Consider the following 15254-nt stretch of genomic DNA (forward strand, 5'->3'; position numbering starts at 1 on the left):
AGGACTGGCCAAAAAAAAAAAAAATAAATTACTTGCAGCTGGGCACTGATGGCTCATGCCTGTAATCTTAGCTACTCAGAAGGCTGAGATCCTCAGGGACAGTGCCCAGGCCCAGAGTTCAAGCCCCACGACCGACAAAAAAGAATCAAAAGAAGGACTGTAGCCAGGTGCTGGTAGCTCATGTGTATAATCCTAGCTATTCAGGAAGCTGAGATCTGAGGATCATGGTTCAAAGCTAGCTTGGCAGGAAAGTCCCCGTGAGACTTTTATCTCCAGTTAACCACTTAAAACAAGAAGTAGAACTGTGGCTCAAAGTGGTAAAATGCTAGCTTTGAGCAAAAGAGCTCAGGGACAGCACCCAGGCCCTGAGTTCAACCCCAAGGACTGGGGCAAAGAAAAAAAAGTGTTACCAATCACCTGGATGGTACACTCAATCTGTTGCCTCTGCCGCCCTCCCCTACCACCTGGTTGACTCTAGACTCCAGACACAGGCAGTCTGAGCCAAATGGTAGACCTATAGCTCAGCCTTCCCCACCTTAAGATTCAGGAACACAGGGGAAAGCCAGGCAATGGTGCCTCAATGGTGCCTATAATCTTAGCTACTCAGGAGGCTGAGATATGAGAATCACGGTTCAAAGCCAGCCCGGTTAAAAAAAAGTCTGAGACTCTTATCTTCAATTGGCCATCAGAAAACCAGAATTGGCACTGTGACTCAAAGTGGCAGAGCGGTAGCCTTGAGAAACAGAGCTCAGGAACAGCACAGGAACCAGTGGGGGCTGGGTCTAACAAATCTCCCCTGGTACCAAGCAGGCCTTGAAGAGGTCATTGAGGATGGGCAGGAGACACCTCAGGAGCACATTTCTGGGCTAATCTTGGAGCTGGTGCTGGGGTTAGAGTGGGGAATGTAAGGTCCACCCCTGGAGGGCTCCATGCAGATGCCCCCCACCTGTTTAAGTCTGTGCCCAGTACCTGCATTACCTAGTTAACTGGCACACCTGGAGGCAGTTACCACCCCTTCTCTGAGATCACATCCAATCCACCTGGCCAGACCTCCCGCCTTTCCCTATATAATCTAGCTCAACGCTCTCTTTCCTTTTCTCTCTTACTCTCTTTTCTTTCTTTCTCCCTTCTTTTCTTCTTCTTCTCTTCTTCCTCCCCCTCTCTCTCCGTGTGCCTCCATCTTGTGTGGGCTGGAAGTTTGCTCTCCCCTCAATAAACTCCTTTCTGCCTGAACCATGGGGCAGGTTTCCTTACAGGGGAGTTCCTCTGGCACTAGGAGCTGCTTAGGAACCAGGAGCAGGGAGGGGGCAGTGCATCTGTGCCTGCAGCTTAGGCAGGGGGTGAGAGAGCCTCGGGCCAGCTCAGAGGACTCCTGTGCTCTTGACTATATAACCCCTCTCTGACTCTTCCTGGTACCTAAGCTGCTCCATGCAGGCCAGGCAGTCTGAACAAATCAACATCGGTCTCCAAAAGCACTCAGAATCCTTTTGTGAAGAGCAGTCTTTTCCAGAGCCCACCACAAGGCGCCCATCTTCAGCCCTGGCCAATCCATCCCTGAGAACTTGCACTGCCAGGGCCATCCTAGCCCCACACCAGGGATGAGATGCTTCCCATTCTATTCCAGCTGCTCTCCTGCTGTGTACAGACCTTGTCCATGTCAGTTCCTTCTCCCTCAGATTCTCAGTTTCCCAGTCTGTAAAATGGAGATGATTCACTCCTGTGGCTTCTGTCCTTGGAAGGTCAGATGGGGGAAAAGAATTCTTCTACACCCGCTAGAACCTGCAGCAGGCCAGGCTGAATTCACTGGGCCATCTGCCCTCCACAATGACCTGACCTCTCAGTTCCTCAAATGTGCCAAGTTCTTTTCTGGGGGGGCAGGGGTGACATCTATGTGCCACAGGATAAATAAGAGTCCTTAAAGCACAGGAACCAAAAGCCAGGAGCTAAGAACAAATATTGTATTAAAAGATAACTTGAAGTTTCTTATTGTAACTAGTCATGCACTTAACCTTACTGATTTTCACAAATACATAAGCATGTCTTAGATAAATATTTCCAGAAAAACATCAAGCAAAACTCCTCCTATGGCAAAAAGGAGACCTTGGTAAAATGATGTGTTTTTCTGACCTAAATACATATCTTTGGAAATAAATCACAGTAAATTCACTGGGGCGCCTGTGGCTCAAGTGGTAGAGCACTAGCCTTGAGCTGAAGAGGCTCAGGGACAGCGCCCAGGCTCACAGTTCAAGCCCCATGACCGACAAAAAGAAAAAAGAAGGAATCACAGTAAACTCTCAAATATATGCCACCTGTGTCAATTAAGGACTTGGTCTCTGGGAATACCAAATTTAATAATTTCAAGAATATAAGATACAGGGCTGGGAATGTGGCTTAGTGGTAGAGTGCTTGCCTAATATGCATGAAGCCCTGGGTTTGATTCCTCAGTATCCCATGTAGAGAAAAAGCTGGAAATGGCACTCTGGCTCAAGTGGAAGAGTGCTAGCATTGAGCGAAAAGAAGTTCAAGGATAGTGCCCAGTGCCCTGAGTTCAAGCACCAGGACTGGGTGCACAGTTCAAGCACCAGGACTGGCCCAGTGAGTTCAGCCTGGCCTGCTGCAGGTTCTAGTGGGTGTAGAAGAATTATTTTCCCCCATCTGACCTTCCAAGGACTGGGTGTACAATTAAAGAAGGTGTCACAGTGGGGTGACCTTGGCTCAATGCCTGTAATCCTAGCTACTCAGGAGGTTGAGACACAAGGACTGCAGTTCCTAACTATTGCGATAGCTTGGCATTTGGGCTCAGGCGGGCGTTCTACCACTTCAGCCACACCTCCAGTCTAGGTTGGGTCTCTTGCTGTTTGTTCTTCATAGCATCACAACCATGCTGAAGATCCTGAGTGTAAGGACTGCTGGGGAGGCGAGACGTCGATCAGTGCTACAGGACTTTGTGAAGTCCGGGGTTCAGTCCTTAGTGCAACCAAAGGGAAAAAGTCATCTGGGCCAGGTGCGTGTGGCTCACGCCTGCCAATCTAGCTACTCGGGAAGCTGCGATCTGAGGATCGCAGGTTCGAAGCCAGCCGAGGCAGGAAAGTGTGTGTGAGGCTCTTAACCTCCCATGAGCCACACCAGAAAAGCCGAAGTGGAGCTGTGGTTCAAAGTGGTAGAGTGTTAAGACTTAAGCAAAAGGAGCCCAGGGGCAGCGCTCGGGCCCCGAGTTCGGTCCCCGGGACCGGCAGAGGCAGAAGGAAAAACGCTACTTGCTACCGCGTGAACGGGTGGGAAGGGCAGCGGGGCCTCACCCGGCCCGGGCGCCTGAGGGGGTCACGCGCGCGTGCGCGGTCGGGGAGCGGTCCGGGCCCGGAAGCGCGGTCTCCGGGCGGGTAGCCGGGGCGCTACCTTCGGTCACGTGGCCCGAAGCCCGCAGCTGATTGGACGCCGGCTGATCCAGACCCCGGCTGAGGCCATGGAGGCGGCGGCGCTGGCCGCGGCCCTGGGGCTGCTGCTCCTGGCGGGGGCTGGGGGCTCGGCCGGCGACGAGGCTCAGGAGGCGGCGGCCGTGCGGGCGCTCGTGGCCCGGCTGCTGGGGCCCGAGCTGGCGGCCAGCTTCTTGGTGTCGGTGGAGCGAGCCCTGGCGGCCGAGTCCGGCTTGGACACCTACAGCCTGAGCGGCGGCGGCGCGGCGCCCGTGCGGGTGCGAGGCTCCACGGGCGTGGCGGCCGCCGCGGGGCTGCACCGCTACCTGCGGGACTTCTGCGGCTGCCAGGTGACCTGGTCCAGCCCTCAGCTGCACCTGCCGCGGCAGCTGCCAGAGGTGCCGAAGGAGCTGACCGAGGCCACGCCCAACAGGTACCCGGATGGCCAGGGGCAGCTCGTGGTCAGCTCCCTGCAAGCCCCGGGGCTACTCCCGGCCCAGGGGCACCACCCCCCCCCCCCCCAGCCCTGGGACACCCACTCTCCGCTGAGGTCCCAGCTCACTGGGCTGGAAATGAGGAAACCTGGACACTTGCCAGCTTCCGAAGGAAGCATTAGCTCTGAGGTCCAACAACTCTGATCAAATCCTAGTGCCCCTCTAACAGCTGTGTGCCCTTGAGCTAATCACCCAGCCTCTCAGAGCCATCGGAAAAGATAAAAATAACGACGACTGCCGTGTAATGTTGGTAGTGAGAGTTTGCATGATGGTGGGCATGGGTGTTGAATTGCAGGTGCATAAATTGTGTCCAGTAAAGTCTATTTCCTCCCTGCCTGGTACTGGGGCTTGTACTCTTACCAAGTGAGCCACACCTTCACTTCCAGCTTTTTGCTGGGCAATTGGAAATAAGAGTCTCATGACTTCCTTGCTTTGGCTAGCTTCAAAGAAGACTGAGACCCTCACATTGCAGCCTCCTGAGTAGCTAGGATTACAGGCATAAGCTCACCAGCACCTGACACTTTTTGAAGATGTCAAAGAGTGACACCCACCAAGCTCACAGGCCTGTGCTGTAGCATATGGAGATGCAGTCATACCATCTGTCTTTGTGGAGGCAGGACAGGACCTCTCTTCCAGGACAGGGAGCCATCTAACACTGAGAAACTAGGACTCTGAAAGTGTTGAATGAAAAGAAATATGGGCCCACAAACATCTGCCAGGCTAGAAGGCTCAGTAAAGCAAATAGGCCAGGTTGGGACCACTCCTCTCTTATTACTGGGGGCAGAGGCAGTTTTCTAGGGTGATGGGCAGCAATATTCCCCTCTCCACAGGTACCGCTATTACCAGAATGTGTGCACCCAAAGCTACTCATTTGTGTGGTGGGACTGGGCCCGTTGGGAACAAGAGATCGACTGGATGGCGCTGAATGGCATCAATCTGGCACTGGCCTGGAATGGCCAGGAGGCCATCTGGCAGCGGGTGCGTGCGCACTGTTTCCCTCCACACTCTCCTGTCTACCTTGTGCCCCTCCCCCTCCTCCTGCCCATCTCTGAGACAGCCATTGGTGAGATCGAAACCTTACTGTGGATGAGACCCCAACACTACGGGACCCATGTGAGACCCCACAGGTCCTACACACACATACACACCTATTCTACCTCATTAGCAGTCCTGGGCTGTACCCCGGGAGCCTGGCTGCTCATCTGAGCATCCTTGCTCCATGAAGCCTTGGAAGGCCCTGGTTAGGGGACAGTTTCTGTGTGCCCCACTTCCTCATCCATACACCCAAGGCAACAGTCTCAGTCTCTGCTCACAGATCCCTTCCCCATGGACTGGGGCTCTTTGCACCCGGTTTTGTCTTCGTGACTCCAAGGCCCAGGCACGCAGAAGCAATGGATGAACGAATGCCTGTTGAATGAATGAGTTAATGAATGGAGATGGGTGTGTTCCTAAGTGTGGGGGGTGGGGAATCTGCTTCCTTCACAGGTGTACCTGGCTTTGGGCCTGACCCAGTCAGAGATCAGTAATTACTTCACTGGTCCTGCCTTCCTGGCCTGGGAACGCATGGGCAATCTGCACACCTGGGGTGGTCCCCTGTCCAGCTTCTGGCATGTCAAGCAGCTGCATTTGCAGGTAAAAGGATAGGGAGAGGCAAGGGTGGGCTGGTCAAGGCTGGGTGGGGGGAGTATTTGGCCAGTAACTGCCCCAAAGGGAAGCTGAGGTCCTGCTCACAGCTGCTGTTCCTCCCAGCATCAGATCCTGGAACGGATGCGCTCTTTCGGCATGACCCCAGTGTTGCCTGCATTTGCAGGCCATGTCCCCAAGGCCATCACCAGGTGAGCTGTTCCCTCACTCTCCACTCAGCTCAGAAAGGAGAGTTGCTTTTTCCCTGTAAGACCCTGTAAGACCAGCTTGAAAGCTGGGCACTGGTGGCTCATGCCTAAAATCCTATGTAGGAGGCTGAGGGTCACAGTTCAAAGCTAGCCTGGGCAGGAAAGTCCATGAAACTCTTATCTCCAGCTAAGTAGCAAAAATGTCAGAAGTAGAGGTATAGTTCAGGTGGTATAGCACCAGCCTTGGGAGGAAAAGCTAAGGAGCAACACTTTAAGCCCAGTACCAACATGCGCACGCGCGCGCACATGCGCGCGCGCGCGCACACACACACACACACATAATTAGAAAAAAACCTTAAATGCCACGGGTGGTACCAGATGCCTGTGTGCCTGTGATCCCAGATACTCTGGAGGCAGAGGTAGAAAGATCAGGGTCAGAGGCCAGTCATGGAAAAGTTAGCCTAAGTCTTTATCTGAAAAACGAACTGATGGCACAGCTCAGGTTGGAGAGCATTAAGCTAGCACGTGCATGTATGCTGCCCTGGGTTTGATTCCCAGTAGCAAAAAAAGAAAAAAAGGTAGGTTCTGGATGTAGGCCTAGGTTTGACTCCTGGTTCTGCTCTCAACTAGCTGTGTGACAATCACTGCCTCAGTTTCCTCACTTGCAAAAGGGCATCCTTCCTCACTTACTTTGCCATAAAGGTCTGGGAGTCTGACTCAGTGCAGAATGTTAGCAAGCACCTGCTCGTCAGTGGCCGTGAGGGCTGCGCTGATCCCCGTCCTCCTGCTCCCCTGTGCTCCACACCCTCCCTCCTGCGGCCAGGAAAGTGTTCAAGGCCCACAGGAGACCCGCTCCCCTCAAAGGTTAATGCCACTTCCCACTCCTGGTAGGGGTCTCCATGGTGTCTAAGCACACCTAGTTCTCACCAGCACCTGCTGGCCTTCATGCTGCCCCTCCACCCCCTCCCCAGGAGCCAGGAAGCTCATTCATTCATTCACTGACTCATTCATTCATTCAGTGGACATTTGTCCAGCTATTTGAGGCTGCCAGACCCAGCTCTGTACTGATTCCTAGGAATGCAGCAATGAAGGCACCCCAAGTTGCTGTCTGTCCTCATGCAGATAGTCAGGGGACGTGATTCAGTGACAAGAGCAGGAATACATGTGGACTCGTGGGAAGACAGGCAGAAAGAGTCCAGGCTTCAACAAGAAGTGTTCCTTTAAGCCCAAGGAGGAGTGGGAAGGAGAGAGAGAGAGAAAGAAGGAGAAGGAGAGAGGAAGCACACGCACAATGGGAAGGAGAGAGATAGCAAAAGTTTTTCCAACAGGGTAGTGAGAAGCAGGTAAATACCGGCAGAGGAAAGGACAGGGGCAGCGAGCACAGCATGTGTAAAGGCGCAGGGGCACGAGAGACCAGTCACCTTCTGGATGGAGAGATGGCGGTGACGCTGGTGAGGAGCTATGGGAACGCTGTCGGTCTCCAGGCACTCTCTGAGCTTTTCTTCCCACTAGGGTATTTCCACACGCCAAGGTCACCCAGTTGGGCAGTTGGGGACACTTCAACTGCTCCTATTCTTGCTCTTTCCTTCTGGCTCCTGAAGACCCCATATTCTCCATCATTGGAAGCCTCTTCCTACGGGAGCTGACCAAGGAGTTCGGCACGAACCACATCTATGGGGCTGACATTTTCAATGAGATGCAGCCCCCCTCCTCGGAGCCCTCCTACCTCGCTGCTGCCACTGCGGCTGTCTATGAGGCCATGACCACTGGTATGGGGCCTGGGGAAGGAGGGGAAGGGAGAGGTCAGCTGGGGTAGGCGGAGGGCTGGAAATAACTCTTCCCTGTAACACTCAGCCCTGGCATCTTACCCGCCGGCTTGTGCATACTTGCCATCTCCTAACTCCACTGGGGTTGAAACCTGTTAGACTCTAGACCCCGAATCCAGGAGATCCAAGTTAGGTCCCACCACTTGCCCCCATCTACCACATAAAGATGCACTTGAGTGCATCTTTAGCCATCTGGAGGTACAGACCTTGGTCTCACATTAAATAGGGAGAATTTGGGGCTAGGGGTGAGAAAGGTCTGCATAACAATAGTCTGGCTCCCCCTTAGCTCAGTCTTTGTTGTCACTTTCTTACTACAACAGAACAGAAACAAGGCCAGTGCCTGAGTCTGGGGACTGTTTTCTTTAAGATGATAAGAGAAAGGCATTGCCGGCTGGTGGAGCAAATTTGCTTCCACCCAAGATGCTTAGGATTGAATATTCTGTTTCCTCATGCAAATGGGTGATTGCTAAGGGACTACAAGAGAGAATGGTTCAGATACAACAAACAAAGATACAAAGTTGGGGGACTCAGTTAATTCACAGGACCCACCCAACAAAAGCATCTTTTAAGTTGCGTCTTACAAGTTTGAGAGGTGAATTCTGGAATAAGATCCCAGTAGCAAGGGCTCCTGGCTGTTTGGCTTCTAACAAATTAGATCCCTCCTGATGATCCAGTGACTTCATCCGGACGATGGGTTGCCTCCCAGAAGCATGATGCCTGGTCCTTTAAAACATTCTTAGAGGTTGGGAATATGGCCTACTGGTAAAGTCCTCATCTCCTATACATGAAGCCCTGGGTTCGATTCCTCAGCACCACATATATGGAAAAAGCCAGAAATGGCACTGTGGCTCAAGAGGCAGAGTGCTAGCCTTGAGCAAAAAGAAACCAAGGGACAGTGCTCAGGCCCTGAGTTCAAGCCCTAGGACTGGCAACAAACAAACAAACAAACAAAAAACATTATTAGAGAGCTAGCTACCGAAGAGATCTGATGTGATCTCTAGCTCCCTGATGAAACAGGTATAACCTGTAGGCCAGAGGCTAACATTGGTGTCCAAAGCCAGTTAAGGTATTCATTGTGCTGCAGAATGTGAACCCAAGGCCCAAGTGAGGAAAAGCTTGATGGGGAAGGCTCTAGATCAGCCAAGAAGAGAGCAGACTGGCTCAAGCTTCCTTTAGCAGTGTTCTTCATGTGTAATCCAGAACCAATGGCTTGAGCACCTCTCTTGAGTCTATCTGTAGGAGGCAGCTTGCCATGCTACAGCAAAACTCTGGAGGCTGGGCTGCTTTGTACAGAAAAGATGTCTATAGTTTCAGGGACCTGAATCTGGTGATGATCTTGTTGGCAAACTCCCAAAGTAGCATAGGGCATCCCATGGCAAGAGAGGGAAAATGCAAGCATGCATGGTCTCTCTTCTCTCTTCCTCTTCTCATAAAGCCGCAAGATTCAATCATGGGGGCTTCACCCAAATGATGTAATCAACTCCCAGACCCCTCACCTCTGAACACTATAGTTGGATTAAGCTTTTACCCCTTTTAATATCTCACAAAAGGGATAAAATTTCAGTATATGAGCCAAGTGTGGGTGGCTCAGTCCTATAATCCTCCCTACTTAAGAGGTTGAGATCTGGAGGATCACATTGAAAAGCCATCCCAGAAAATTGTCTCCAAAACTTCATCTTCAAAACAACCAGCAAAAAAGCTGGGCTGGAAGTGTAGCTCAAGTAGTATAGCCCTAGGTCAAACAATAAAAACAAAATCAGCATCCAAGCCTTTGAGGGACATACTCAAACAGTATCCAAACCATAGCACTGCCTCCCAGATAGGCAAATTCTTAGGTCCCACTTTATCTCCTGAGACTAAAGGTCAAGAGGCTGGGAATCCATCCATGTCTTTAGCAAGTCCTCTGGGTAAGAGGCTGGGTGAGGAGGGAGGAAGGGGAAAGCTACGGTGATTGCGGTCCCATGGATGGGGCACTGCCAGGGAACTGTGACCTCTGGGACGGTCATTCATCTTCTATGGACCTGTGTTCTCATGTGTAGAATGGACATGATCTGCACTCCTGTGGCTTCCTCCACATTTCTCACCCTTCTTCGTTTCCTCCTCACCCCCCCCCCCTCCCCAACTGCAGTGGACCCTCATGCGGTGTGGTTGCTCCAAGGTTGGCTCTTCCAGCACCAGCCAGAGTTTTGGGGAAGTGCCCAAATCAGAGCTGTGCTGCATGCGGTGCCCCAAGGTCGCCTCCTGGTCCTGGACCTGTTTGCAGAAAGCCAGCCTGTGTACCTCCACACAGCCTCCTTCTATGGCCAGCCCTTCATCTGGTGCATGCTGCATAACTTTGGGGGTAACCATGGCCTGTTTGGAGCCCTGGAGGCTGTGAACCGAGGCCCCAAGTCTGCTCGCCTCTTCCCCAACTCCACCATGGTTGGCACTGGCATAGTTCCTGAGGGCATCGGCCAGAATGAAGTTGTTTACGCCCTCATGGCTGAGCTGGGCTGGCGGAAGGATCCCGTGCCCAATTTGGAGGCCTGGGTGACCAGCTTTGCTGACCGGCGGTACAGAGTTGACCAGCCCAATGCAGAGGCAGCCTGGAGGCTGCTGCTCAGGAGCGTCTACAACTGCTCCGGGGAGGGCTGCAGAGGGCACAATCACAGCCCACTGGTCCGGCGGCCTTCCCTCCGGCTAAATACCACTGTGTGGTACAACCGATCAGACGTGTTTGAAGCCTGGCGGTTACTAATGACAGTGGCTCCCTCCCTGGCCACCAGCCCAGCCTTCCGCTACGACCTGCTGGACATCACCCGGCAGGCGGTGCAGGAGCTGGTCAGCTTGTACTTTGAGGATGCAAGGACTGCCTACCTGAAGCACGAGTCCCTTCCCTTATTTAGGGTTGGAGGTATCCTGGCCAATGAGCTTCTGCCTGCCCTGGACGAGTTGCTGGCTAGCGACAGCCGCTTCATGCTGGGCAGTTGGCTGGAACAGGCCCGGGCAATGGCAGGGAGTGAGGCAGAGGCCTATTTCTATGAACAGAACAGCCGCTATCAGCTGACCCTGTGGGGGCCAGAGGGCAATATCTTAGACTATGCAAACAAGCAGCTGTCCGGACTTGTGGCTGATTACTACCAGCCTCGCTGGAGGCTCTTCCTAGAGAACCTGATGACCAGCCTGGACCAGGGCATCCCTTTCCAGCAGCACACGTTTGACCAGAAAGTCTTCCAACTGGAGCAGGCCTTTGTTCTCAGCAAGAAGAGATATTCAAGCCAGCCCAAAGGTGACACTATAGACCTAGCCCAGAAGATCTTCCTCAAATATTCCCCCAGAGCATTTACTGGCTCCTTAGGATAGCCTCCTTCCCAGACCACAGCCGGGCAAGAGCCTGGGGCTAGAAAAGGATCAGAGGAATCCATAGGCCTTAGAAGAACACAGAAGGCCTGCCTGTGGAGCTGGTAAGCTCTTGGCTTGGAGGGAAATAAGCTGTCTTCCATGACCACCTGAAATTTGGGATTAAAGTACTGTTTTCTGTCAACTTAATAAATGGGTAAAGCAGCCCAGGTCTGTCAGAATGAAAAGGTCCTGGGGCTGGGAATATGGCCTAGTGGTAAAGTGCTTGCCTCATATACATGAAGCCCTGGGTTTGATTCCTCAGCACCAGATATGTAGAAAAAGCTAGAAATGAAGCTGTGGCTCAAGTGGTAGAGTGCCAGCCTTGAGCAGAAAGAAGCCAGGGACAGTGCTCATAGCCCTGAGTTCAAGCCCCAGGACTGGCAAAACAACAAGAATGAAAAAGTCCTTCCTGTGATAATCAGGGCTACTGTATGGGTCCTGGCATGGCTCTATTTCTCTCCACCTCTTGCCTCAGTTTCTCCGTGTAAATTCTAACCTCTCACCAGTGAACTTGAAAAGGGCATTTACTTCCACAGTGCCACAACAAAGCGGAAACTCTTCCTTTTTTTTCCTTTTTCTTTTTGCTGGTCCTAGGGCTTGAACTCTGGGCCTGGGTGCTGTCCCTGAGCATCTTTTGCTCAAAGGATTGACTCCAACTCTATATTCCCTGGTGTATACAGACATCAGACAAGCCATCAGAGATATGCTCAGACTGCCTTACCCAGGCAGGGCAATCCATGCAAGCTTGGCTCTAAACATTCCATGTGGGCCCTCTCCCAAAGACATCTCACCTCCCCAGACCTAATGGCTTTATCATTAACTTCTGCCTCCTGGCTCACATCCCATAAAAACCCAACTCCTCTCCAATCTCCAAGCCCATGGGAAGGCTATACCCCGGCTACTGTATCTCAATAAGTAGTCCTCACCTGTGGAAGATCGAGTCTGGCCTGTTTCCTTCCTTTCTACACAATTTTCCTAACACTCAAGGCTGGGCCCTGCCGAGCCAGCGGCTTTGAACAGGAATCCTGACTGAGGGCGGCCAGGATTAAGGAAAAGGAAAAATACAAGACAAGAGAAAAAAGACAAGAGGCAAAGATGGGGTACGAGAGGTCTGCATCTCGAGTTTGAAACTCAAGACTGCAGCAACAGTTTATTTTCAACTCCCAGCTTATATGCAGTTTTGGAACCAGGGAATAGCATAGGGTTGTTAAAATTCCAGAACACAAAGAGGCTTAGAAGTTTGCAACATTTGATTACAGTAAACACAAGGTAACAAAGCAATTCCAGACAGAGGCTGTGGACAAGTATCTTTGCCTTTAGCATATCCTGGCGGTAACAGCACAACCAGAGGTGAGAATGAACCTAGCTCCAGGTTTGGCTCCCGACATAGCTCGGCCCCGGACAAGGGCGAGAATGAGTTTAGCTGCAAGTATGGCTTCCGACATTCTGGCGACGTTGGCACAGCCAGAGGTCAGGATGAGCTTAGCTGCTAGCTTGGCTCCCGACACTGGGCCCTATCACTTGAGCCACAACTCCTTTTCGAGCTTTGTGATTAAATGGAGGTAAGAGTCTCATGGACTTTCCTGCCCTGGCTGGCTTTGAATGGTGATCCTTGGATCTCAGCCTTCTGAGTAGCTAGGATTACAAGCCTGAGCCACCAGCATCCAGCTGGCAACTCTTAATTGTTCCTGGGAATAGAGACCAACTAGGAAATTGCCCATTTGAGAACCCAGGCCTCCTGCTGCCCAAATCTGTGCTCTTCTGCCCCACTCCACCCCTCATGTCAGCAACTGGGACAGTTGATATATAGTCTGGGTCCTCTCACAGCTTTGACTTGCAGTATGAAGGGGAGAGCCAGGCAGGGGGTTGAAAGGATCAGCCTTGAGATTGCAGAGCAGTCACATAGACATAACAAGGGGTGGAGATGCCTTGAAGGCAGGGGCGGGGCAAAGTAGATGATGTCCTTGGGACTTTCACTTGGGATTCCAAGTGTGCTCAAACCTCCCTCCAGCCCTGTCACCATGGACCGCACTGTGGTGCTCATCACTGGCTGCTCCTCCGGCATAGGCCTGCACTTGGCTGTCCGGCTGGCCTCAGACCCTTCTAGGAGCTTCAAAGGTATATGGGGGGCGGGGGGAGCGGTTTAGTGGTAGAGTGATTGCCTAGCATGTATGAAGCCCCGGGTTTGATTCTTCAGCACCACATAACAAGCCAGAAGTGGCGCTGTGGCTCAAGTGGCAGAGTGCTAGCCTTGAGCAAAAAGAAGCCAGGGATAGTGCTCAGGCCCTGAGTTCAAGCCCCAGGACTTCTCCCTACCCACCATAAGAAGGTATAAATGAGTGGGCAGTCACGGAGAAAAGCGAAGTGCGCAGGTGTTCAGGTCTTCATACTTGATGCATCTTCAGTGTATGCCACACTGAGAGACCTGAAGTCACAAGGCCCTCTCCTGGAGGCCGCCCGGGCCAGGGCGTGCCCTCCCGACGCTCTGGAGACCCTGGAATTGGACGTGAGGGACGTGGATTCCATAGCCAAGGCTCGGGCACGGGTGATCGAGGGCCGCGTGGATGTGCTGGGTGAGTTTACCGAAACACCTTTGGCAACAGCCTTCCCTGCCTGGTGTCCAAACCCGGGTTGTGCAGGGCCCAGGGAGGGTGAGTGGGGCTGAAAGCAAACTCACGAGATTTGCGGGGGGGGGGTGTGGGGTGCGGTGTGTCTCTCTGCCCACAGTGTGTAACGCGGGCCGGGGCATGTTCGGGCCGCTGGAGGCGCACGACCTGGACGCCATGGGCACCGTAGTGGACGTGAATGTGCTCGGTACTGTGCGAGTGCTGCAAGCCTTCATGCCCGACATGAAGCGGCGGCGCAGCGGTCGGATCCTGGTCACTGCCAGTTTTGGCGGCTTGATGGGTGCGTGGGGGCGTGGCCACGGGCGCGCCTTAGCGGTTGTGGGCGGGGCCAGGAAGTAGCCTGGGCTGGGCAAGGAGAAAATGGCCCGGAAAGCAGGGGGCGGAGCCCTCGGGGCGGAGCCTCGCGTTGTAGGGGGCGGGGCATCGCATAGCGGGGGCGGGGCCTCAGCAACTCCCCCATCCTCTTCTAGGGCTGCCGTTTTACGCCCTGTACTGCGCCACTAAGTTCGCGCTGGAGGGTTTATGCGAGAGTCTGGCGGTCCTGTTGCTGCCATTCAGGGTCCAGTAAGTCACCCCCCCCCCCCGCGCCTGAACCCTCTGAAGCCTGTCCTTGGAATCCCAAGCACTTGGTCTTGGAACTGCACCCCCTGGCCCTCCTTTCCCCAGCTCACAGGGTTGCATGCTAGGCAATGTGCGCTTTGCGACCTAGCTGCGGAGGTGTAGGTTTTGTGATGCATCTCCCGGGCCAGAGGGGCTGGATAACTGGCCTGGGCTAGAGGGCGCCAAGGCACCCGGCCAGGCTCGGGTTCTGACGCCTGGGAGTCCCTCAAAGCCTTGCAACGCTTTGCTTTCCTTAAATGCCCTGTCCTCTCCTTTGGCAACGTGTCTGGGCGGCCCAGCGGGGACCCGGGATGGGGCCTGGCCCTTGTCTGCCACCACCCACTTGTCACTGTCACCGGCAGCATGAGCCTTATCGAGTGCGGCCCCGTACACACGGCCTTCCAAGAGAAGCTGGAGGGCGGCCCGGGTGGAGCGCTGGACCGCGCGGATGCCCAGACCCGCCACCTCTTCTCGCTCTTCCAGCGTCATTTACAGCATGCCGGGCCAAAGGTGCAGGATCCGGAGGAGGTGATAGAGGTGGGTGACGGTACTGTGCTCGGGAGGGAGGGTGCCTGGCCCGACATGACCACCAGAGCCCCTCTTCCTCGCCCCAGGTGTTCCTCACTGCACTGCGCGCCCCGCGGCCCTCCCTGCGCTACTTCAGCACCGAGAGCCTCATGCCCCTGGCCCGGATGCGCCTGGAGGACCCCAGCGGCTGCAGCTACTTGGCCGCCATGCACCAGATATTCGCCGACAAGCAGGGGGAAGACTCTGAGGCCCAGGAGGGACCCGTAGGAGACCCTGGGCTTGGACCTTCAGCCGCCCCTAAATAAAGGCTCTGCCTACCGTTGCCTAATAAATCATGCTTTGCCTCCTGGGGGTGTACTGTCCAAGGGAATGAGGCTGGGGTGATGTCTGCATTGTGCAGCCCCTAAATGACTAATACAGATCATCTCTCCCCACTTATACTTACACATCCCCCAGGCCTCAAAGCCATGCAGGGCCTGGGGTTAGAACAGTCTCTGGAGGTACAAGGGGGTGGCTGCACTAGTAGAGATTAGGGCAGAAAGGGAGCCTCCTC

The 15254-nt window shown here is 53.8% G+C and overlaps 2 protein-coding genes across 2 annotated transcripts; both read left to right on the forward strand.

Annotated features, from left to right (window-relative positions):
• The first annotated feature begins 3463 nt into the window (after positions 1–3463).
• Positions 3464–11153, forward strand: Naglu (N-acetyl-alpha-glucosaminidase). The gene is made up of 6 exons (XM_048367327.1): positions 3464–3846; positions 4738–4885; positions 5393–5539; positions 5657–5742; positions 7252–7508; positions 9694–11153. Exons 1-6 carry the CDS (start codon positions 3464–3466, stop codon positions 10905–10907), a joined length of 2235 nt encoding a protein of 744 aa, XP_048223284.1. The 3' UTR covers positions 10908–11153.
• A 1385-nt stretch (positions 11154–12538) lies between these two features.
• Hsd17b1 (hydroxysteroid 17-beta dehydrogenase 1) lies at positions 12539–15196 on the forward strand. Its single transcript, XM_048365818.1, has 6 exons — positions 12539–13064; positions 13352–13519; positions 13674–13853; positions 14044–14137; positions 14536–14710; positions 14788–15196. The coding sequence occupies exons 1-6, from the start codon at positions 12902–12904 to the stop codon at positions 15004–15006; spliced, it is 999 nt and encodes a 332-aa protein (XP_048221775.1). The 5' UTR covers positions 12539–12901; the 3' UTR covers positions 15007–15196.
• The last annotated feature ends 58 nt before the right edge of the window (positions 15197–15254 follow it).

Source organism: Perognathus longimembris, chromosome 17, assembly GCF_023159225.1.
Source record: "Perognathus longimembris pacificus isolate PPM17 chromosome 17, ASM2315922v1, whole genome shotgun sequence".
In the NCBI taxonomy this organism is placed as follows: Eukaryota; Metazoa; Chordata; class Mammalia; order Rodentia; family Heteromyidae; genus Perognathus; species Perognathus longimembris.